Raw genomic sequence first — 22500 nt, 5'->3', positions numbered from 1 at the left:
TTATTCTCACCATGGAAAGCAAATCCCAGGGAATATTCGGACTCATTCCACCAGAGCTGCTGCCACTTCTGCGGCTTTTCTCAGGGGGGTTCCTACCAAGGACATTTTGGAGGCTGCAACTTGGAGTTCAGTGCATACTTTTTCTAAGCACTACAGTCTACCTCTCTACTCTAAGTCTAGGGCAGGCTTTGCCTCTGCAGTCTTGCAGGGCCTTTTAGCCGCCCCTTCTTCTTTATGACCACCTCCCTTTCTTTCAGCTTTGGGATTCTACCCTACAGTCATGACTGCAACAGTGAAAGACGATGAACATAGTACAGTTGTGTACACCTACCATAAATGTAGATGTTCGAGTGTCTTCACTGTTGCAGTCTGGGTTTCCCTCCCTCCTGTCCCCTCTTATTTTTACTTTTGTGTATTTCCTTTTTTCACCATTCTTCTGAGGTGTATTTGCAAAGGTTATGGGACCTTTTTCATTTTGGGACTTCTGACATCTGGGGCAAGAAAGACTGGAGAAGATGGCGTAGGCTGTCAGCTTTGTACTCCTGGCGCTCTGACGTCAGGGAGCATGGTTGAACAGCCGACGCCGGACCCAGACTTTGGGATTCTGGCCGACCGAGGGCTGCCTGCCGGCAGGGGAGAACCCTACAATCATGACTGCAACAGTGAAGACACTCAAACATCTACATTTATGGTAGGTGTACATGACTGTACTTTTCTGTGGTATGGCAGAAAGTCTCAGTTTACCCATTATGCTCTGTCCTCTAATACTACCATGTATTTGAAACATGTCTTCTTGAGCAGTCTTATACTCAGCTAGCCTTTTCTTCATTTCGACCTCTGATTTTTACAGTTTTATCAGTTCATGTGAAAAGCTATTTAAAGCTTCTTCCATTTGAGTTGATATACTCCTTCAATGTTTTGCTTATTTTAGTCAGTTCTGAGCACATTTGGTTTATTTTTCCTCTAGATTACTGGAAGCCATGTATTGCACCAAAGCTGGAGCTTGAACTGCTTTTTGATGAGCAACTGTATATTTCTTCCCAGTCAGTCTTGTCTCTTCACCTTTTCAAGTTGATTTTCTTTCAGCTGTCCAAGTTTCTTCATTGCTGGCATCCAAGCAGTGTACTTACTAGCCAGTAAGTAAATTTACTAAAACTTGCAGAGTTACCAGCCCTTATCTCTGCTTAGTTTTTTCACAGTGGGAGAGCTTAAATTAAGTTGTTGATCAGTGTACTATTATCTTGTGACTACCAGAGCCAGATTCAAAATAAAACAGCCCTTCCAGGCCAAGGAGAATCATTTTTTCCCAGCTGTATCCACAACCTTAAAGGCAATATGCAACAATGTACTGAATTAATTGTAAATTATACCACCTGTACTGAGCCAGAAAATGTAACAAATCTAATGGCAATAAATTTCATTCAATTTTACCTCCTTCTCTCCCCCTAACACCCTTCAGGAAATGACCACAACTATAATTCATCCTACTATCACTAGGGGACAGGTCCTCAAGGTAGTTTCCATGGTCAAAAATGCTGCATTGATGGTCCCCAATAATACCCATGATGCCTTCTTAATAGCACAAAACATGAACTGCCTGGCCCACTAGAGTCACTGTTTAACTACAGCCTCCAAACAGGCTATGTTTCAAATGGACTGTGATGGTTATCCCACAGCACAGGGGCTGGCCATTCACGGACCTAGGGAACTATCGAACCATAAGCCTGACTATTCTAATATGTAAAACATTGGAAAGAATAATCATGTAAATGTTAAATGATAAAACAGGAAACGTACAGATACTAGACTCACTACAATTTTGGTTTTGTCCTGGGCAGGTCATGTCTGCTCAGCCTGGTGGACTTTTTCAAGAAGGTCTCCAAAGCAATGGATGACAGCAAGGTTGGTGCACACTGCCTACCAAGACCTGGACAAAGCATTTGTAATATTACCCCCCTGAGGCATTGGAAACAAGCTCACTGAATTGGGTATTAACCCCTATATTACCCTCTGGATAGCCAGCCAGCTCACAGGCAGGACCCAGGAAGTTAGGATAGGGATGTCTACCTCAACAGAAAGGCTCGTTACTAACAGAGTGCCTCAAGGCACAGTGTTGGGGACCGCTCCTGTTTGACATCTACTTCTCTGAAGTTAAGGATAATGTCAAAGGCCTCAGGCTGCCCAAGTCTGCAAATGATTGCAAATTAGGTGCGGTTGTTGAATCTCCCGAAGATACAGATATCCTCTATGACCTGACACAGACTAATACACAGTGCTGGAGTCATGGTCTTAAACTGAATGCCAAGAAGTGCATAATAGTATCTTTTGTTAAGACAGCCAGCCCCGCAAATTACTACATTGATGATACAACCCCTAAGTATTGATCCAGAAGTCGGGGGGTATGGGAGTGCATGCCAACAGCGACTTGGCCTTTGATCGTCATTTGTCTATAGAAGTAAGGAAATCATTCTATGTTTCACAACTTTTGCCAGAATATGACATCCAACTCCAGAGATGCCATTGTTCCATTGTACTCTGTCCTCATAAGACCAGTCATTAAATACAATGTCACATGTACCTGACCAGAGATATTTAACAAGTGAAACATCTATAAAGGTTCCTCACAAAAAAGAATATATCATTTAAAAAAAGTTTTATGCAGACCGCCACAAAACCTTGTCCCTCATACTCTGTCTCCTACAGGCTGCTGAGAGAGAACCTCTGCCTGATTTTCAAGGCATCTTCTGATCCAGTCTTAATGGACCTGTTGCACATCCACAAAATACATAGCATCAGAAACACCTGATACAAGGACCTAAACCTCTCCTCCAGCATAAATAGTACATGCTGAAGAGAATGGTATGTGTTTGAGAGGCTACCCCTTCTCTGGAAAAGGCTTCCCATCCACATGAAGCATAGTTCTTCACTGCACTTAATTCAAGTGAAACTTGGGTCAGTGGACGGAAAATCATAAATTTACCTCTGGTCTTGCACCTTTGTCTCTATTAGAGAGATGAAGCTTCTAAATACTCAACCACTCATTCATAAGTTTAAAAACACTCACAGAACCTAAGGGACCAATATATTTCTTATATTTTTGGGAGACATTGCTAGGCTTAAAAAGGCCCTGTACAATTGTTAGCCGAGTATTCTCCTATGGATGGTGTTAATTGGAAATGTGTATGCTGCATGAAAACAAAAAAAAAAAATGTTAGTGTTTTATTAATGACTTTTGTGCATCTGTGTCACATAAATATATAAAGCAAGTAGAAAGATCCATTTGACAGAAGTCCAGCCTAGAAGACCTGTACTGAGATGATAACTGTAAATTGAATGATAGATTTTTCAAGGAGTCTCTGCAGATGGGACCTTTGACAAGAAACACTTGAGAAAAAAACATGGCCTCCCAGCAAATATGTATTGAAACAGTCACAGTGACTGTTGAAGGAAAATTTCGAGGCAGGCACCACCACTTGTGCTGAGGTGTCTTTGAAGGTTTAACACACATATCCCAAGACTAATCTTTGGTTTTTCATTTTAAGTGCTGCTGAATTGTGTTGAGACTTAATGGACACAAAAAGGTTATGTCAAAAAGATGATGGTGTTGAATTTCTACCCATCAGTGAATGAGTAGTATGAAATGTTAAAAAAACTGTGCAAGGCAGGTTTACATCAGCAAATGAGTGAATTCACTAAGCTGATTTTCTTGCATAGAATTATCTGCTGCCATAATGTAATTCGTGTCCTGCTTATTATACTTTTCATATGTTTCAGGGTTGGATTTTTTGGAACAGTCGTGGAGTATGGGGCTGAGAGGAAGATCTCAAGGCACAGTATTTTAGGGGCTACTGTTAGTGTTGGAGTACCCCAAGGTGTTTCCTTGAAAATCAAGTGAGTCTAGTGCACAAGCCTTTTTTTCTGGTTGATGTACTAACAAGCTGTCAAAATTAGTATCTGAGTTAACTGAAGTTAAGGTAATGAGCATAAAAGTTAGTGCTTTACTGTCGTAGGTATATAATAAAGTATGTACTACCCCTTCTGCATGCATACCTAAGCAGGAAACTGGGTCCTTCTCTTCTGTCATTATTGAATAAAAATCGTAAAATTTATCTAACACAGCAATTTACAGTTATAAAATTTTGAACATTTCATTTGGAAATCTTTGAGTGCAGTGCATTTATTTTCATGTCGCGTTCTGCAAACTTGTAAAGTATGGACATTGAAGTCACTCATCTGTCCATATTTTAACATCCTTACTGACCTTTGTGTAAGTAGATGAATACCAGCAGTTAGTAATGTACACTGTATGATTTATATCTTGTTGAGTTTATGTCGAACATCTAGTAGCTGTCTGTATATGTGTTACTTTTTAATTCTCTCAAACACTAAGTTAAATTCAGTGATACAGCAGTTAGTGTTGCTGCCTCAGAGCTCTTGGTTCTCAATTCCCTTTCCTGCCTAGCATGCCCTTTTTGTGGAGTTTGTATATTCACATAGGTTTTTTTCATTTGTTACAGTTTCATACCACACCCAAAAATTATGCTTTTAGATGGACTGGTAATCCTCTAAATTACCTATAGAGTCTTGTACGTGTGTACATCTCTCTGCGCACATCGCCATGCATGTGTACACTCTTTGATGGACTGTAGTCCTGTGCAAGACTGTATCTCTGCCTTGCCACTGTTACATGCTAGGACAGGCTTCAGCTATCCCGCAGTCTTGAATAGTTAGTGTGTAGAGAATGAAATTGTGTGTGTAACTTCTCCTCCAACACTCTATCAAATAGTTGAAAGAAAAAAAAAAGATCCACAAAGGATTGAAAAAAAATGTTAAAAACAGATTTTTTACAGGGTGGGAAGCCCCTGTGCACCTCACACCCCCAACCTCCTACTAATTATAATTAATTAGGCGGTGCAGTGGTGCAGCAGTTAGCTTTGTCGACTCACAGCAAGAGGTTCTCCAGTTCGATTCTCGGCTGGGGTGCCTTCTGTGCGGAGGCTGCTTGTCCTCCCTGCATTTGCGTAGGTTTCTTCCTGGTGCTCTGGTTTCCTCCCACATTCCACAGACCTGCATCTGGAGCATTTCTCCTTGGGCCTCCTCTGAAAACTTGTTCTGCCCCAGTTGGACTTTCCTGGTAAACAAATGATCTGAAGTAGGGACTTCATTTGTCAGCAACCTGTGGGTCTTGGATCCGATATCGGATCTGAGCCGGCAACTTGTTTCATAGCTAATGGATCCGAGCTCCTAGCTCCTCCCCTCACCCATAATCCCCTGCCAACCCTCCATGACCTCAGATCTAGTTTGCCGCGCTTGTGAGTAGCTGGATTTTCGAGCTCTTAGCGAGTATTTCAGATAAGTGAATTTTTTTATTCCACTTTCCCTGTCAGCTTAAAAAAAGTCTGTAATAGTCAGGTTCCCTGTATTTTTATATCTTTTATATAGTTTTTTCCCTCCCTTCGCTGGCCGTTAATGAGTGTGTGTTTGTGTTTTGGGGCCTGTGTGTCTGTGTAGTCCTTGTTTTTTTCCTCAAGTATGGCTGAGGCCCCAAAATCCATTTTTTCAAAATGTACCGAGTGTGGCCATAAGCTCTCCCCGGCTGATGGCCACACTCGGTGCGTTCTGTGCCTTGGGGTTGAACACCTCTCCTCAGTCTGTACCATTTGTGCAGCGTTCAACCCCAGGGCACTGAAAGAGCGGAGGTCAAAGCTGGTCCTGGCGGGACTTTTGCCCCCGGACTCGTCTTCGGCCCCCGCTCCTCCCGTGGCACTACCACAACCTGTGGTGATAGCCACTTCTGCCCCCCTTCCTTCGGCCGGGACTCAAACTCCCGCTAAAGGGCCAGAGGACAGGGAGGCCAGGAGGGAGAAATGGAGGGAGAAGCACCACAAGCGGCGGGCCGAGGCCTCCGCTTCGGCCCCACCGGCTAAGCGGGCTTCTCCCTCCACAGCTTCTAGGTCTCCTCCTCCTCGGCTCTGATCTCCTTGTTTCTCCCCAGGACCCAAGGAGGAGGAGGCCCGATCTCCATCGAGGTCATCGAGGCGGCATTCCAGGCCTGCCTCGGTGGCCTCATCGAGATCGACTTACAGTATGTCAGATGCAGACTTGGACCGGATGATGCGAAGGTTCATCCAGGCCCAGCTGCAGATGGGAGTGCTCTTGCCTCCCCCCCCCCCACTTTGGGGGGGAGCTCGACACCCTTTTTTGCTCCAATTGCTCCTTCTCCAACCCACTACCCGGGTTCGGAGCGTTCGGAGCCAGGCAGCGTCAGAGCCGGGGGTGGGTCGGCGCCGACAGTACTTGGTACTTCAGATCCGACCCTGCCCTCGAGTCTGTCAGATCCAACCTCTCGGAGCCGTGGGCCGAGCTTCGGATCCGAGGGATTCAGTGTGCCTTCGGCTCCATCCAGGTCGGAGCACACTGGTCCTTCAGATCCGACGGTCTCAGCGCCGGCTCCGATCCCTTCATCGGATCTGAGTGGGAGTCTGCTCTCAGAGCCCAGGGAGAGCGGTTCCCCCTCGGCCTTCGATGTAGTGGAGAGGGCTCTGTCGAGAGCATCCGGACCCCCGGCCCTTGTCTCGGCTCCACCCTGCACTCCCTCTCTGCTGGGCCAGGCTTCCATCACCCGGCCACAGGGACAGCCTGCTTCGATGTCCCAGGTTGTTCCATTGGAACAGGATGTTGCTGGCGAGACCTCCTCGGACAGCCCCCCCGAGGAAGTGCCTCGCAAGCACAAGTGCAAGAGGAGGCACGTGGACTCCCCTGAGTCCTTAACCGAGGACACAGACTTGGATGAAGGGGAAGGCTCCCCAAGATCACCCCCTGAGGATGTCTCCTTTGGAGACATCATGGAAATGCTTAGGATCAGAGGTGGGTGGTCTGCCCCCAAGGTTTCCTCTGATGAGTCTGTATTTCTGGAGGAATTCGAAGCAGGCCCGTCTACCTCTTGCGTGTCCCCACCGGCCGACCCCCTGGTAGACCTTATTACTATATGGCACACGTCATCAGGATGCAGCGGGGTCTTATCAAAGAATACACTGCCTCCCCCCCTGAGTCCATGTCGGCGGAGGACAAACAGTTGTACTCCACCCGAATGGCCACTCTGAGATCCATTTCGAATACCTCTATGCGGCTATTGTCCCACGCCACCGAGGGAGCTGCTAGACCTAGCGGAGCGGGCCTAATCATGAGACGTCAGGCCTGGCTCCGGCATTGTGACTTTGCGGAGCCCTTTAAAGCGTCCTATGCGAACGCCCTTTTGATGTTTCTGCCCTGTTTGGCAAAACGGTTCGTGAGACGCTAGTCCAGAGCGAGAAGGACGGGAAGACGTTGTCTGCCGTCAGAGTCTGCTTCTCTGCTCCCCAGCGGTCCTTTTCGAAGAACCAAAAGGGTCAGAAGAAGATGTGGTTCCGGAAATCGCAACATTCCCAACCCGCTCCAGACAACCAGTCCTTCCGTGGCAGAGGAGGACAGGGAGGACGCCGCCCCAGGGGCAGAGGGGCTCCGAGGAACTTTGGGTCCAGAAAATCCTTCTCTGACCGGCCCATGCAGCAGCCCTGAAGGGTTGCCTGGCTGCTCCACTCTGGAGGCAGTCGGGGGGCGCTTCTCGGAGCACCTAGCGGCATGGGAGTCCATCACGTAAGACCGCTGGGTGCTTCGAATTATATCCAGAGGGTACAAAATTCCAATGCTTCATGTTCCCAAAATCAGGAACCTCCCCGATGTACCACCCGATCAGAGGGAGGCTGCAGCCGCAGAAATCCAGCAGCTGCTAGGAAAAAGAGCCATCCAGCCCATCCCCCAAGACCAGCTCGGATTAGGGTTCTACTCCAGGTTCTTTCTGGTGCCAAAAAAGACGGGGGACTTGAGACCAATTCTAGACCTTTCCCATTTGAACCTGTCGGTAACCAAGGAAAAATTCTGAATGGTCACTCTTCAATCTATTCTCCCCCTCCTACGGGAGAACGATTGGATGTGCTCTATAGACCTCAAGGATGCGTACTACCACATTCTAATGGACAGACGATCCAGGAGGTTTCTCCGCTTCCGGCTGGGAGCCAGTCACTACCAGTTCAGGGTCCTTCCCTTTTGCCTCACCACAGCCCCAAGGGTGTTCACCAAGGTGTTAGCAGTGATAGCGGCCCACCTGAGACTCCAGGGAATGCAGGTCTTCCCGTACCTGGACGACTGGCTCCTGACTGCCCCAACAAGGCATCTACTTTGCTCAGCCAGAGATTACTTTCTCCGCCTAGCCCCCCAATTAGGTATCACGATCAATGCGGACAAATCTTTCCTTGCTCCGAAACAAGTCATAGAATTTATAGGAGCCAGAATAGACACCAGAGATCTACGAGCCTTCCTGACTTCGGAACGACTACGGAATTTGCAACTTAATGTGCGGGCCATCCTCCAGTCAGAAGCCCCACCGGCAGAATTGGTCCTGAGGGCGCTGGGCTCCATGGCGGCAGCGATAACGCTCCTTCCATGCGCACGCCTGAACATGAGGGTACTGCAGTGGACCCTTCTAGTGCAATGGTCCTTTCAATCTTTTCCTCTCCATCACCCCATCGCTATCAGCAAGGCTTGCAGGAGGGCCCTGTTATGGTGGCTTCATGCTCCGGATCTCCATACGGGCCGACCCTTCTGCACTCCTCCCCCTCTCGCCACGGTGACCACGGACGCCTCCTGCCTCGTGTGGGGGGGGGGGCATTATTCAGGCAGGACAGTCCAAGGCACGTGGAACGATACAGAGACCTCCCTGCATATCAACGTTCTGGAGATGAGAGCGGTGCTGTACGCGTTGCAAGCACTTCAGAATCTCCTCCCCGTAGGAACTATTGCAATTCAGTCGGACAACATGTCTGTTGTCTGGTACATCAACAAACAGGGGGGAACCAGGTCTTACCCTCTATACCGCGAAGCCATGAGAGTGTGGGAATGGGCGATTTCCACCAACCGCTTTCTGATTGCAACGCACATTCCGGGGCGGGCCAACATCCTAGCAGACAAACTCAGCCGCACTATTCTTTCCCCTTACGAGTGGTCTCTCAACCCACTAGTAGCGAAGCAGATATTCGCAATATGGGGGCAACCCTGCTGTGATCTCTTTGCCTCTCCCTCAAACACCAAATGCGACAATTCCTTCGCTCTGATTCCCCCTCCAGGGGAAACTCCAAGAGACGCTCTGGTGCATGCTTGGCCGCCCGGTCTACTTTATGCCTATCCTCCTCTACCCCTGATGCTACAGCTCTTACAGAAAGCCTCGCGGTTGGGGATCAGGATGATCCTCATTGCCCCATTCTGGCCTCGGCAAACTTGGTTCCCTTACCTGTGGTCTCACCTAGTGAATCCCCCCTGGATTCTGGATCCCAGTCCAGATCTAATCTCCCATCCGTCGGGCTTGTCAACCCCAAATCTGGACAGTCTGAAGCTGACAGCTTGGTTGCTCCAGTTCCACTCATAGTTAGGACTCCCGGTATCTCTTCACCAGTCAAAGCCATTCTCGTGGCAGCGCATAAACCTTCCACCAGGAAAGTGTACCGCAGTAAATGGAAACGTTTTTCCGTCTGGGCGGAGCATCATAATCTAGTTCCCTTTATGGCCCCTCTTCCATCCATACTAGACTTCCTAACCGGACTTTTTCAGGAAGGCGCTAGTTGCTCAACCGTCAAAGTACAATTGGTGGCCATCTCCCACTACCATGTGGGACATGACACAGGGCCCTTGATGTCAGCCAAATTGTGTAAAACCTTTCTCAAGGGTACTTTTCTGCTCAGACCCCCTATCAAAGAAGCCGTACCCCCTTGGGATCTTTCACTAGTTCTTCAAGCCCTAACTGCTCCCCCATTTGAGTCTGCCACTTCAATGGATCTGAAATACTTGTCCTGGAAAACAGCATTCCTTGTAGCCATTACTTCAGCGAAAAGAGTTTCGGAACTTCAAGCCCTTTCTGTGAAGCCTCCTTACTTGATTTTTCATCCGGACAGAGTGTACCTCAGGACCAGTCCCTCCTTCCTCCCCAAAATAGCATCAGAAACCAATATAAATCAATCAATAAATCTACCGGTCTTCTTTCCTAAATATCAGAATAAAGGAGAGTACAAGCTGCACTCATTAGATGTTCATAGGCATCTACGTTTTTATACTCATAGGACTGCTGGTCACAGGCAATCCGACCAGCTGTTCATTTCCTTTGCCAAATTCAATTTGGGGAAAGCAGTCTCAAAAATGTCCTTGTCACACTGGATTTCCCAATGTATTCTTTTAGCGTACCAAGCTTCTGGGAGACCCTCACCTGGAGGAGTTTGCGCACATTCCACTCGTTCCATCTCTACTTCTGCTGCCTTCAAATCTAGAGTTCCATTGGATGATATTTGTTCGGCAGCCACTTGGGCCTCATCTCATACCTTTATTAACCACTAAAAACCAAGAACCAAGACCAATAACAAAAAAAGGGAGTTAGTGTGGCAGCTCAAATTGAACGCAGCCAGTTGGCCTGGGCTGAATGATACTATTAGTATAAAGCCCATCTTGAAGCTAAGAAGGGCTAGATTATAATATTATTCATTTAGGTAGTTTATTCAGTGCTATACTTGTTAGCAGTGTATGTTTATGGGTATGCAAAGTTTAGAAGAAAAGGCCATCTGCTTATGAGCTTGTCTTTGGTTTTTTCCTTTTTCTTTCTTCTTTTTGTTTGTTTGCTCTTCTCCTTTCTTCCCTTTTCTTTCCCTACATGTGTGTTTCATACTGTACTACTTGTTTGCACCCATTCCCTTGTTTGGTAAGCCTTTGTTATCACTGACAGTCTCATATTGTATTGGCAAATACATTTAGTGCTTATTATTCACAAGTATGTATTTCTATTTTAGTTTGTACAACCCTACAGGAGTAACAAAATAATAATGGTCCTGCATTCATTTAAAGAAAAAATAAGGGGTTCCCCCTTTTTAATGTTAGTTAGTTTTTTAACACAATATGTATGTTTTTAATACATTTTGATGGTTTCAAATGAAACATATTACTGTTTAGAAAGGTGTTTTAATATAAAATAATGTAGTTTGGTATATATTTGTTTATGAGCATAACCTTTTAGTAGGTAGCTCTTTAAACAGTGGAAATGGCATGGATTAATTTTTTAATTTATCAATTAATTAATTTTTAATTGGTATAAAGCTGCTTTAATTGGAGATAAGCAACTATTTAAGCTGAAGTGTCACAATGTGTTTTTGTACTTGAGAAAGCTAGGAACATCCTAGCGAAAGCGCTTGTGTTACGTTTTGTGCATCTGTTTTTACAATAAAGAACAAGTTGTGGACTATCGACTAACTGTGGTGTCAGCTTCCAGGTCGATTTTTTTCTTTATTAACCACTACAAACTGGACGTAATTTCTAGAGGGAGAGCATCCTTTGGCTCTGCGGTGCTCCGCAGTATCCTTCCATGATGGCCACCCAAGATTCAGGTAGCTGGGGACTCTGTCCCACAGGTTGCTGACAAATGAAGTCCCTACTTCAGATTAAGAAGTTATGTACTCACCATAACGTTCCATCTGAGTAGGTGGCTTCATTTGTCTGCAACCATCCCCCCCCCTTCCCCCGGCCTTCAAAATGAATCTATGTAGATTGTTTATTGGAATACCCTTTTTGGGTATCTATAGAGGGGCAAACTTGATCTGAGGTCATGGAGGGTTGGCAGGGGATTATGGGTGAGGGGAGGAGCTAGGAGCTCGTATCCATTAGCTATGAAACAAGTTGCCGGCTCGGATCCGATATCGGATCCAAGACCCACAGGTTGCAGACAAATGAAGCCACCTACTCAGATGGAACGTTATGGTGAGTACATAACTTCTTATTAATAAATAAGTAAAATAAAAAATAACAAACTCCAAGATCCACTGCAGTGGGATAAGAGCACATGCTCCGATCCTTTCTGTACTGCAGTCTCATAATGAAAAAGATGAACATGCGAATACTGAAAAAAATAAGAGGGACAGCATGTAAAGGTGAATTAGCCCTTTACCAAACGGCAAAAGATACGAAATTATAAAGCAGTCCACAGGGAAAACATACTATTCATATCGAAGGCAAAAACAACACAATCACAAAAAGCAAAAGAAAACTACATACTACTTTATTAAGCTCATCCAAAATACATACAGCATACAAAAATGTAGCTGCTGCTCCATATAGTCTACAACTGCAGTTGTGAAGCTAAAAGCAAGAAATTAGAAGCCTCATGCTGAGTCCTTCTTCAAAAAATGTATTGCACATGATCTCCTTTTTCTTAACAGTCGGACATGGGGAAGTAAACAACAGCTGCTGTAAACACATGTAAATGAATATCTTCTATATATTCATGTCTTCTTATCAAAATATCTGTTACTGATGCTTAATCAGGACTACAATGTCCTAATAAACCTTTTAATCACCGCTACCAACTCTAATACTGCGGTGGTGGTGCTGCGGTAGCGTTGTTGCCTCACAGTAAGACGTCCTGTTCGATTCTCAGCTAAAGCGTCTTCTGTGTGGAGACATGCATGAATGAGTGTATCTCTGTTGAAGGTTGTGCATCAGGGCTGGCAACTCAGTACATAAAAATCTACTGCCAATCATTAGCGGACCAGAGTTCCGCTGTGGCGACCTCTAACAGGGAAAAGCCGAAAGATACAACAACCAACTCTAAATCAGATGTTGGGCACCCAGCAATGAACAATTCTGAAGTGATGGCACATAACAAAAACTGTGAGTAAGTAACAGTCAAAGACATGAATTTACACTAAGTGTAAGTTCATAGGTTTGTACTAGGCTATCTGCCCTAGGGCATTTATAAGCCTAGCCAGAGTGTGTGCGGCTTTCACCACCCCTTAGGATGAGAATACTGTGCCCATTTAGGGTTTAGTTTACTGTGGTTCTGTCTAGTAGTGACACAGAGATGACACCCAGGGTAAACCTACGATCTCCCATCCACTCGTCAAGATTTCTCTTGAAGAGAGTCAGTGAGGGGCTCTGTCTAACATGGACTGGGATTCTGTTCCAGAGTATAGGGAGCCTCTGGGTTATGAATCTGTCCCTCCAGCACGTCCTATTTATTTCTGTGTTGAGGTTCAAATTTCTTGCTCTCGTGGCTCTGATGGATTTGGATTTTCTGAGGTGGAGCATGTCCATTAATTCCGGATTGGACATGGCCTTGTATGTCAGGCATAGATCACCTCTGAGTAGGCGGTATGCGACTGAATAGAGCTGGAGTTTCTTCAGCCGGGCAGCATATGACATATGTTCGAGACCCTTTATCCTCTTGGTGAGGAACTTTTGGGGTCTTTCCAACTGCTGCAGGTGACAGGTAAGATACATCCCAAATGGGGCATTGTACTCAATCATGGGCCTGATAAGAGAAGAGTACAGGGGCACAATGACCTCTGTTGATCTAGATGTGAATCCCTTCATGATAAGGTGGGCAATATAGAAGGTCTTCCTAACCACTTTGGCAATGTGAGTGTCAAAAGAGAGGTTACTGTCTAATTGAGTCCCTAGGTCCCTGATTACCTCTTCCGTACTTAATGGATTACCACCTATGTGGTAATTTGTGGGTACCTTGTTTTTCCCAAAGGGTATGACTACACATTTTTTGGCATTCAGTTGAAGGCCATGGCTCTGGCACCAATTATCCGTTTCTATGAGGTCTCGCTGAAGGATGCTTGTGTCCGCTGGAGTATCAATTATGGTGCCCAGTTTGCAGTCATCTGCGAACTTTGTCAGCTACAATCCTCCTATGTTTGCTTTCACCTCGGAAAAATAAATGCCGAACAAGAGGGGTCCCAGGACTGAGCCCTGTGGGACACCGCTTGTGACTGGCTTAGAGTCTGACATGGCTCCAGCAATTCTGACCTTGTGGGTTCTGTCCTTGAGCCAGTTTGCAACCCATCTTGTGACATATGGGTTTATATCTAAGCTGGTGAGTTTGTCTATGATGCCCGAGTGGGGTATTGTGTCGAAGGCTTTTGCAAGGTCCAGGTAGGCTGTGTGAACTGCCTTACCCTCATCAATGGCCTTAGTGACTGTTTCAAAAAAGTCGACCAAGTTCAAAAGGCAGGATCTGCACTTGACAAAGCCAAATTGGGTAGGATCCAATGTCTGTAGGTCCCCAATGTCTTTGTTTATGAGTTCCATAATGATCCTTTCCATAGCTTTGCAAACCAGGCTCGTCTAGCTTATGGGGCGGTAATTTCCAGGGTCTGTAGAAGCGCCGCCTTTGTGGAGTGGGACCACTGTTGCTGTACGCCACTCTTTGGGTATGTATCCTTTAGTAAGGCTAAGATTAAACAGCAGTCTTATGTGCGGGTTTAGTTCCTCTTGGAGTTCATGTAGCACACAGCCCAGGACACCGTCCAGTTCCATTGATGCTGTGTTTTTAGCTTTGGAGAGGGCAGCTCTCACCTGGGCATCTGAGATGTTAGGGAGGCTACACTCTGCTGGGATAGATATTTCTCCTTTTGGGGGGGAGGGGGCGGAGAAATTTGCACTGAACTTGTCTGCCAGAATGTTGGCAATGTCTGTGGGTTCAGTGTATTTTGTGTCATTTTGGACTAACTCTGAGCATATCTGGGAGTTTCCACCCAGGTTTCTAACATAGCTAAAGAAGGCCTTGTGATTGTCTTTTGCGATTTTTCTCTCAAAGTTGGCCTTGGATGATTTTATGAGTGATCATAGTTTTTTGCTAGTACTGATCAGAGATGCCTTCCCTTTTAGGGATTTTGCTCTGTCATGTAGTAGCTTCCTCCTCCTGTTGTAAAGTTTGTTAATGGCTGGGGTCCACCAGACAGGGCGCCTGCCTTTGGGGGAATGGGTCTTGGTTTTATTTGGGATTGCATGATCCATGCATTCTTGAAGGTGCCCGTAGAAGGTATTTATATAGGATTCAGTGGTGTGGGTTGTGGTTTCCATTGGCCCAGGGGCCTTGAAGGACACCACTTCAGTCTTAAGAAGTGTGAAGTTGGCTTTTGAGAAGTTCTTCACTGTGGTCTTTTGTGCAGGGGGTGGGGGCGGGATGTGGATTTCCAGTGAGATTAGTTTATGGTCTGATCTCACCAATGAGGAGTATACTTCCGGTGTGGAGCATTTTGTCCCCATGTTTGTGATGATCAGGTCTAGTATATTATCTCCTCTTGTGGGAATGGTGACTAGTTGTTCCATCGCATTTGAGTTTATGAATTCTAGGAACCTTTGGGCTAGGGTATTGGGGCTTGAGTAATGTTCCCAGTCTATGTTTGGGTAGTTGAAGTCTCCCAATATGATGGTATTTGGAGAGACATTCATACTCTCCAGTGTCTTCAGGAAGGCTGAGTGGGTTTCCTGAGTTTGAGAGGGTGGTCTGTAGCATGCTACAAACTGTAGGGCAGTTTTGCCTATGGTTAGTTGCACCTGGATGGTCTCCGATGCGTCGTGCGTTGCCACTAACCTGGAGGTGTGGGTATCTTTGATGAATATGGATACTCCCCCTCCTTTTGTGGTTTGGTCCAAGTTTTGGGGCCGGAAAGCATGATATGAGGTAAAACCTGGAAGTGCTGGGGTGCTCTCAGGAGCCTTGAACCAGGTTTCAGTCACTGTACAGACGTCAATGTTCTCCATATTGAGGAGGGCTTCGAGAGCGTGCATCCTGAGGTTTAGACTTCTGGCATTGAGCAGCATTACCCTTAGTTTTTTTTTACTTGTGTTTTCTAGGGAGGTGGGTTTGTCTTTTGAGCCTTGCCTAACAAAGGCACTATGGGGGTGGCAAGAGCCTTGGCCAATATCCGGAAACCCAGGGGTGACAGGTGCAAGCCATCTCTTGCGAAGCAGCGTGGCTTGTCGAGCATGTCATCCCAAGCAGACAGACATTGGATCCCCCTAGAATGACACCAGTAATTAAGCCAATTGTTAAAGCTGATCATTTTGTCTTTGTACTGTGGCATCATTCTTGGTGAGGGTAAGATGCTGCTCAGGGTCAGGGTCATACCGGCCTGGGCTACATAATCAGAGAGCTCCTCTATGTCTCTTTTCATGTAGTCCAGGGAGGTACGTCTCAGATCATTCACACCGGCATGGACAATGACTGAGTCATATTTGTACTTGCCTTGGAGTGACCTGAGTGCTTGTGTTATGTGGTGGATTCTAGCGCCCGACAGGCAGCTTACTGTAACCCTCTCCTTGTCCATTCTGGTGAGCGGGACGTCAGTGTGTCTGACTATGGAGTCACCTATTACAAGTGTATCTGGCATGTTGTTTAGCCTTAAGGGCTGTGACTGTTTAGCACACTGACTTTGTGAACTATGTGTTGCATGTGCTATGTCTTGAGGTAGTGATCGCTTGGGTGTCTGCTTTGGAGGCCTCTGTTGTTTTGGTAGATTTTTAATCAGCGCCTCCGAGTATGTTTTTGTGTGTTTATGTGTTTGGTTTGCAGTTGTGATAGGTCTATGTGAGACTGGGTTTGTGGTGTGCGTGGTTACCTTCTCCTCCTGACTGGTTTTGCCAGTACTGAGTTGAGAGAGCTCAGCCTCCAGTTTGGCTATATAGTTGCATCTCTCACATATATTTGTATTTGTTGGGAGGAGAAGAGGGTTGTCTGTGTACATGAGGCAATTGTAACATTGCCTCAAGATTCCCAGATTCATCAGCTGAGCAGGAGAGTACGCCAGCAACTGACCCTTCGACATGCTAGAATAGCGTAAAGGATTGCTGTGTAACTGAGTCAGAAAGGACCTATAGGGAAATGGGTATTTAAGGGGATTTAGGTGAATGAAGTACTTTCTTTTTGTTTGAGTGCTTTACCTGTATAAAAATGCTTTAGGAGCAAGTGCTGGGCTTTTCAGATAGGTAATAGACTGTTTAGATAGCAAGTAGAGCAGTTCTAAGGGAAAAATTGAAGAGCAGACTTTTCGGAGCCAGAAATAGTTTCAACTTGATTAACCGGCGCTGCCCGATGCTGCTCTATGAGCAACTTCGTGCAAAAGCACGCAAAAACGGGCTTTATAGCAGGGGGGTTGAAAAGAGCCAGGAATTGACCCAAAATGGCCAATAAACTACAAGTTGCTGGGCTGGAGCCACTCCTCTAGGGACAAATAGGCTGCTCAGTGCTCCCCACTCCCACTGGTGAACAAAGAAGCTTCCTCTCATCCAAATAAGGATATGGATAGCACAGGAACTATGACAAAGCCCAGAGATCAGCAAGATCTGAAGACTGGACTATTCTAGTTCAGTAAGACGGGAAAACAAGGATATTTTTTTTTTCTTTTTTTACAGAGACAGGAGAAAAAGATACAGTAGCAAACAGTAAATGCTATAAAACGGCTAGCGCACTTGAGTGTGTTAGTCTAACAGTTAAATTAAACACAAAATAACTTTTAAAGTGCAAACAGTTTAGAATCAACACAGGTACAGTATAAACAATATGCAGAGCTGATTTCAAAGGTTTTTTACGCGAAAGGTAGTCGAGATACAGTAATTAAACGAAAGCCAGAAAAAAATACTTATAAATCAAGGAAAGTCACTCTTTCACTCTCTGCTGCTTGTAGAACTCTGCAGGACAAAAGAATCCTGCACATACGTAAGTGTAGTATGTCTCAGTGTATAGAACAAATAGTACAGGACTACTTCATGAATGCTGTACAGTTTGTGCATAACGTCTCCTTTAATAAGAAAAGTACAGTCACATAACCATATCAAACAACTAGAAAAATGAGATGTAGAAAGCACCAATATCTGACCGGCATTACTGGCTTTTCTGAAGATGAATATCTGATGTTATTTACTAGACTCTCGGATCCAACTCTTGAGCTCCTCCCTTTACTCATAATGCCGCAGTCACCCTGCAAAACCTCAGATCTCATTTAATGCTTTATTGAAAGCTTAACATTTTTTTCAGATTATGTCAGCTCATTTCCCATTCCTTTTTGCTACTATGGCTGACAAAAACCCACTGGGTTTAAGAAATGCACTTCTTGTAAAGACGAGATCCCTAATTCTGATGCCCAGAGAGAGAGTGTGTTTATTGTTTGGGTTTGGCCCATTTAAACAATGAATGTATAATTTGTGCTGGTTTTCAGCCTAGGGTCTTTAGTGACTGGCATAACAACCTGGTCCCAAAGGGTTTGTTACCTTCTTCTTCTCTTTCAGGAGCTCAAACCCCCGCAAAACAAAAAACACCTAAGACCTCTTCGGAGACAAAAGAATCCAGGAAGCAGTCTCCCACCCACTCTACAAAATCATGTCAAAGTACAGAAAAAGTCAGATCCGAAAATTACAAAGTCTGATCCAACACTTACTAAGTATAAGTCTCCTAGAACCCAGTTCCCCGGCTTCTGTCTGTAGCCCCTCTCTCCTCTGCTCCATTCTCTTTTCCTACAAGAGACCCAGAGGAGAGAGAATCCTGGCCCCAGACTGCTTACTTCCTCCATCAGGTGCTCTAGGAGCCTTTCCTAAGCCAAAGTGGATAGGATAAAGAGGAAGTTCCTCAGAGCTCAGATTCAGATGGGGGTATCCCGGTTCCATCTCCCATCAGATTCGTTTGCTTCCCTGCTGTTTCCAACACTGTAATTTCAACTTCTCCAGTCTGACCGGCGATTTCGGTGTCCTGGGATCTGAGAACCCCAAGAGTGTCTGTGTTGGATCTGAAGATGGCTAGATGTTCATCGTGTTTCTCTGTTGCAGTCATTACTCTTGGGTTATCCTGCTGGCAGGCTACCCGCAGTCGGCCTGAATTCCAAAGTCTTGGTCCGGCGTCGGTTGCTGTCACCTCTTCCCTGATGTCAGTGCACCAGGGGTATAAAAGATGCAGCCGACGCCATTTTCTTCTGTCTTTCTTGCCGCGCAGTGCCCAAAGCAGAAGCAGTTCGCAAGTGCCAGTCGGCCGACTCCTGAGATTTTCGTGTTCGAATTTCAGATCCGAAGTCTTCATTTAAAGCTAAGTACCCCATTGGGGAAACTTTTTTCTTGCTCCACACCGATGTCAGAAAAAGTTAATAATTCTTTTTCTTGTGGGAAGCAAATACCTCATAAGGACTTCCATTCTTATTTATTCCTTGCCTAGGCCCTGATCACAACGTTGCTAATTGCAGGTTTTGTGCTAGATTTAACCAACGCACTATTGAGCGTCGGTACGATTTCGCATTTCATTACTTTGGCTGAAGATTTAATTACACGATGTCATCGGATAGCCATCCGACTACCGCAATTCACAAGAAACGCAAGGAAAAGGGCAGGCATCCGAGGTCCAAAACTTGACGACAAGGCTTCTTTAAAGCCAGTCGCCGGTTCTCAGTGAGGCGCTTTCGCAGCCCCTGACGCCTGCTACCTCAGAGCCGCAGGCCGCTTCCGACTCCCACGTGGAGCAGACTAGGCCACTGGAAACTCAAGGTATTGGACACTTGGAAAATATTCCCTCAGATGGGTCCGGAGCCGCTGAGCAGGCATCAGCTTCTGAGGGTGTTTTCAGGCCTACACAGTTATATGTAAAACCGACTACAGCTTCAAAGGCAAAGACTAAAGCACCACTAAAGACAAAGAAACAAGTGCCGCAAGCCCATGGACAGGCCTCCATGCCTAAAAAACAGATGCTCAAAATGGCTGAAGACCTAATTACTTTGATTAGGGGGTTCCCATCCCCCTCCTGATAAGAGGCCTAGGCAAGAGACAGAATATGAATCTTCAAATCAGGTTTCCATTTCCTCTGACTCCTCTTCTGAACAGGAATACTCTCTTCCTCCCTGTGAGGATTCTGATGCTGAAGAATCTATTGCTTCAGCCTCTCCTCCTGAGGATTATTCTTTTGGGGAAACGCTGCACACCATGAGGGAGCACTTCCACTGGGAGAGCCAAGACTACTCAGAATCTAAGAAAAGGCTCAGAGACTTTCTTTTACTACCTCAGCACAGGCCTCTTGCTATCCCCCCTGTTTTAGACATTGTAGATGATGTATTTTCAGAGTCCGGCCTGTCTCCTGACTCTTTACCCCCTGCACCTATTAAGCCAGACAGATACTACACGGTTCCAGATTCCCATAAATTTCTTTATAAAAACCCTGCTGTTGACCCAGAAACTATTTCTCAGGGTCCCAAAGGGGTCAAGGCATCCACTGCAAAAAACCCTATCCCCTCTGATAGGGATTCAAGGGGCACTGGACAGATGAGGGGAAAAAGGTTTACACTTCTGCTACCTTGGCTGTGAGGGCTTTAAATTGTCAATTTCATATGCTTAAATATCAGCAATACTTAAGGTCACTGCTTAAACAGAAAATATTAACAAATTCTGAATGTGCAGAAAACAAGGAAATGCAGGAATCTGAAGTAGGGACTTCATTTGTCAGCAACCTGTGGGTCTTGGATCCGATATCGGATCCGAGCCGGCAACTTGTTTCATAGCTAATGGATCCGAGCTCCTAGCTCCTCCCCTCACCCATAATCCCCTGCCAACCCTCCATGACCTCAGATCTAGTTTGCCGCGCTTGTGGATGGCTGGATTCTTTTGAGCTCTTAGCGAATTTGTCAGTTAAGTGTAATTTTATTCAACTTTCCTCTATCGTTAACTTTAAAAAGTGTGTAAGAGTCAGGTTCCCTGTATTTTATATTTTTTATATAGTTTTTTCCCTCCCTTCGCTGGTCGTTAGTGAGTGTGTGTGTGTTTGTGTTTTGAGGCCTGTGTAGCACTTTTTTCTTCAAGTATGGCTGAGGCCCCAAAAGCCATTTTTTCAAAATGTGCCGAGTGTGGCCATAAGCTCTCCCCGGCTGATGGCCACACTCGGTGCATTCGGTGCCTTGGGGTTGAACACCTCTCCTCAGGCTGTACCATTTGTTCAGCATTCAACCCCAGGGCACTGAAAGAGCGGAGGTCGAAGCTGGTCCTAGCGGGACTTTTGCCCCCGGACTCGGCTCCGGCCTCCGCTGCTCCCGTGGCACTACCACAACCTGTGGTCATTGCCACTCCTGCCCCCCTTCCTCCGGCCGGGACTCAAACTCCTGCTAAAACGCCGGAGGACAGGAAGGCTAGGAGGGAGAAATGGAGGGAGAATCACCACAAGCGGCGGGCCGAGGCCTCCGCTTCGGCCCCGCCAGCTAAGCGGGCTTCTCCCTCCACAGCTTCTAGGTCTCCTCCTCCTCGGCTCCGATCTCCTTGCTTCTCCCCAGGGCCCGAGGAGGAGGAGGCCCGATCTCCATCGAGGTCATCGAGGCAGCATTCCAGGCCTGCCTCGGTGGCCTCGTCGAGATCAACTTTCAGTATGTCAGATGCAGACTTGGACCTGATGATGCGAAGGTTCATCCAGGCCCAGCTGCAGATGGGAGTGCTCTTGCCTTTTTTTGCTCCAATTGCTCCTTCTCCGACCCGCTATCCGGGTTCGGAGCGTTCGGAGCCGGGCAGCGTCGGAGCCGGGGGTGGGTCGGCGCCGACAGTACTTGGTACTTCGGATCTGACCTCTCGGAGCTGTGGGCCGAGCTTCGGATCCGAGGAATTCAGTGTGCCTTCGGCTCCATCCAGGTCGGAGCACACTGGTCCTTCGGATCCAATGGTCTCGGCGCCGGCTCCGATCCCTTCATCGGATCCAAGTGGGAGTCGGCTCTCGGAGCCCAGGGAGAGCGGTTCCCCCTCGGCCTTCGATGTAGTGGAGAGGGCTCTTTCGAGAGCATCCGGACCCCCGGCCCTTGTCTCGGCTCCACCCTACACTCCCTCTCTGCTGGGCCAGGCTTCCATCACCCGGCCTCAGGGGCAGCCTGCTTCAATGTCCCAGGTTGTTCCATTGGAACAGGACGTTGCTGCCGAGACCTCCTCAGACAGCCCCCCCCCCCCCGAGGAAGTGCCTCGCAAGCACAAGTGCAAGAGGAAGCACGTGGACTCCCCTGAGTCCTTAACTGAGGACACAGACTTGGATGAAGGGGAAGGCTCCCCAAGATCACCCCCTGAGGATGTCTCCTTTGGAGACATCATGGAAACGCGTAGGATTAGAGGTGGGTGGTCTGCCCCCAAGGCTTCCTCTGACGAGTCCGTGTTTCTGGAGGCATTTGAAGCAGGCCTGTCTACCTCTTGGGTGTCCCCTCCGGCCGACCCCCTGGTGGACCTTATTACCACCAGGGCGTGGAAGGACCCGGACACCATGGAGCCAGTCCCCAAATGCCCCGACAGGATACTGATCCCCCCCCCGCAGACCGGTCACACTGGAGCAAGGGTCCCCCCATAGATGCCATGTTGACGGCGGCAGCCACGAAGAGGGAACTAGCTCAGGAGAGCCCCTCAGTCCATTCACCGAGCAAGGAGTCCCGCTCGATGGATCGCTTAGGGAAGCGAGTTTTTAGTTCAGCGACCTTTTCGGTAAGGTCTCTGAACTATATGGCACATGTCATCAGGATGCAGTGGGATCTTATCAAAGAATACGCTGCCTCCCCCCTGTGTCCATGTCGGCGGAGGACAAACAGTTGTACTCCACCCGAATGGCCACTCTGAGATCTATTTCAAATACCTCTATGCAGCTATTGTCCCACGCCAACC

At 46.9% G+C, this 22500-nt stretch overlaps 1 protein-coding gene across 3 annotated transcripts in view; it reads left to right on the top strand.

Moving 5' to 3' along the window:
* The window catches only part of DNAJC11 (DnaJ heat shock protein family (Hsp40) member C11), a 1614167-nt gene that overhangs the window by 963487 nt on the left and 628180 nt on the right, over window positions 1-22500 (top strand). For all 3 annotated transcript variants that reach the window (XM_044056434.1, XM_044056436.1, XM_044056435.1), the window contains one exon: window positions 3775-3891. In XM_044056434.1, coding sequence (XP_043912369.1) covers window positions 3775-3891 — 117 coding nt within the window. The remainder of the gene's footprint in view (window positions 1-3774; window positions 3892-22500) is intronic.

Source organism: Protopterus annectens, chromosome 14.part0 (genome assembly GCF_019279795.1).
Source record: "Protopterus annectens isolate FY-2018-M chromosome 14.part0, PAN1.0, whole genome shotgun sequence".
Taxonomy (NCBI): Eukaryota; Metazoa; Chordata; order Ceratodontiformes; family Protopteridae; genus Protopterus; species Protopterus annectens.
Note: the sequence above shows the minus strand (reverse complement) of the source record. Positions and strands in the feature narration are given on the sequence as shown.